Source organism: Bison bison, unplaced genomic scaffold (assembly GCF_000754665.1).
Source record: "Bison bison bison isolate TAMUID 2011002044 unplaced genomic scaffold, Bison_UMD1.0 scf7180017863609, whole genome shotgun sequence".
Classification (NCBI taxonomy): domain Eukaryota; kingdom Metazoa; phylum Chordata; class Mammalia; order Artiodactyla; family Bovidae; genus Bison; species Bison bison.
In genome coordinates this window covers 10,130-11,364 of record NW_011494181.1, presented here as the reverse complement: position 1 = coordinate 11,364, position 1,235 = coordinate 10,130, and the positions used below count along the sequence as shown (strand labels likewise).

At 62.6% G+C, this 1,235-nt stretch overlaps 1 protein-coding gene across 1 annotated transcript in view; it reads left to right on the top strand.

Moving 5' to 3' along the window:
- The first annotated feature begins 663 nt into the window (after positions 1-663).
- The window catches only part of LOC104983891 (tumor necrosis factor alpha-induced protein 2-like), a 10,662-nt gene continuing 10,090 nt past the window's right edge, over positions 664-1,235 (top strand). Inside the window, exon 1 of the mRNA XM_010833415.1 lies at positions 664-1,133. Coding sequence (XP_010831717.1) covers positions 679-1,133 — 455 coding nt within the window. The 5' untranslated portion in view covers positions 664-678. The remainder of the gene's footprint in view (positions 1,134-1,235) is intronic.

Sequence of the window (1,235 nt, the reverse complement as noted above, 5' to 3'; positions counted from 1 at the left end):
CGAGTTTCCTGTGTGAGCTGCTGTGTGACCTCAGACAGGCCTGTGCCTCCTTGGGCCGCTTGTCCCTCCGACCTGGGAAAGGGCTTGAGGGGGCACTGTGGTTTCTGTAGACTGAGCCCCCCAAGGTCATAATAGGGGTCTGGCCCTGCCTGCCTCGTGGTCCCAGCGGGGGCAGTCCTGTTTCTGCTCACTGCGTTGCCCTGGGACCCCAAGGCACGCGAGTCAAGAGAACAGAGCAGAACGGAGGATGGGGCTGGGGCCGGATTCCTGCCTCATCCCAGCCTCTTGTGCCCTCTGACTGTTCTGGACCTCGGTTCTCGCTTTGTGCATTGGGCCAGAAGCCGAGCTCTGCCCACTCCCCCAGGGTCCCCAGCGAGCCTGTGGTCCCCCTCCCTGCCCAGAGGATGGGCTGACAAGGAAGGATTTGCCAAAATGAAGTCTCCTTCTGTCTGGAGACTCTGGGAGGGCCTGCGAGTTCTGCGGAAGTGGTCTCCAGGGGGAAAGTTAAGTTGCTGGTATCCATCTGGGCCAGGAGACAGCCAGAGCCCTGGCGGTCACACAGGTGAAAACAGACCAACCTGGCTGCATGCTTGGGCTGGGGAGCCAGGGGCCAGTCCCCCACGACCACTGACCCTCTCATTCCCTCCGCTTGTCAACCTGCAGGCCAGAGTCGGGGTGATGCTGAAGATGCTGACCTTCTTCCAAGGACTCCCAGGCCAGCAGCCTGTGTCCGGGGCCCCTGACTTCCCCAGAAGCGCCCAGAAGTTGCCCTCTACCTCAGAGGCAGAGTCTGAGGCCTCCATGTCGGAGGCCTCCTCCGAGGACCTAGTGCCATCCCTGGAGGCCGAGGTGGCCACAGACAGGGACGAAGAAGAGGCCGGCAAGAAGAAGAAAAAGTCGAAAGGCCTGGCCACCATGATCAGCGTCTTCACCAAAGGGAGGAAGAAGAAGGGTCAGCCCAGCTTATCAGAGACGGAGGGCGAGTCTGAATCCAGTCCGCGGCCGCCTGCTCAGCTGCCCACAGGTAGGCGGCAGCCCCCTCCCCAGGCGGGCAGGGTCTGGGCAGGATGGGGGCTCATTGGAGTGGATGCCCCGCTCACTGGGACAGAGTGGGCAGGGCATGTGGGTGTTTAAGGGCGTCGAAGGGCCTCCCCTCCCTGCTTTCACCTGCTGCCCCCTGATCTCAGGATCTGAGCCTGGTATGCCCTGCCCGGGCTGGGACACCCCGCATGTTT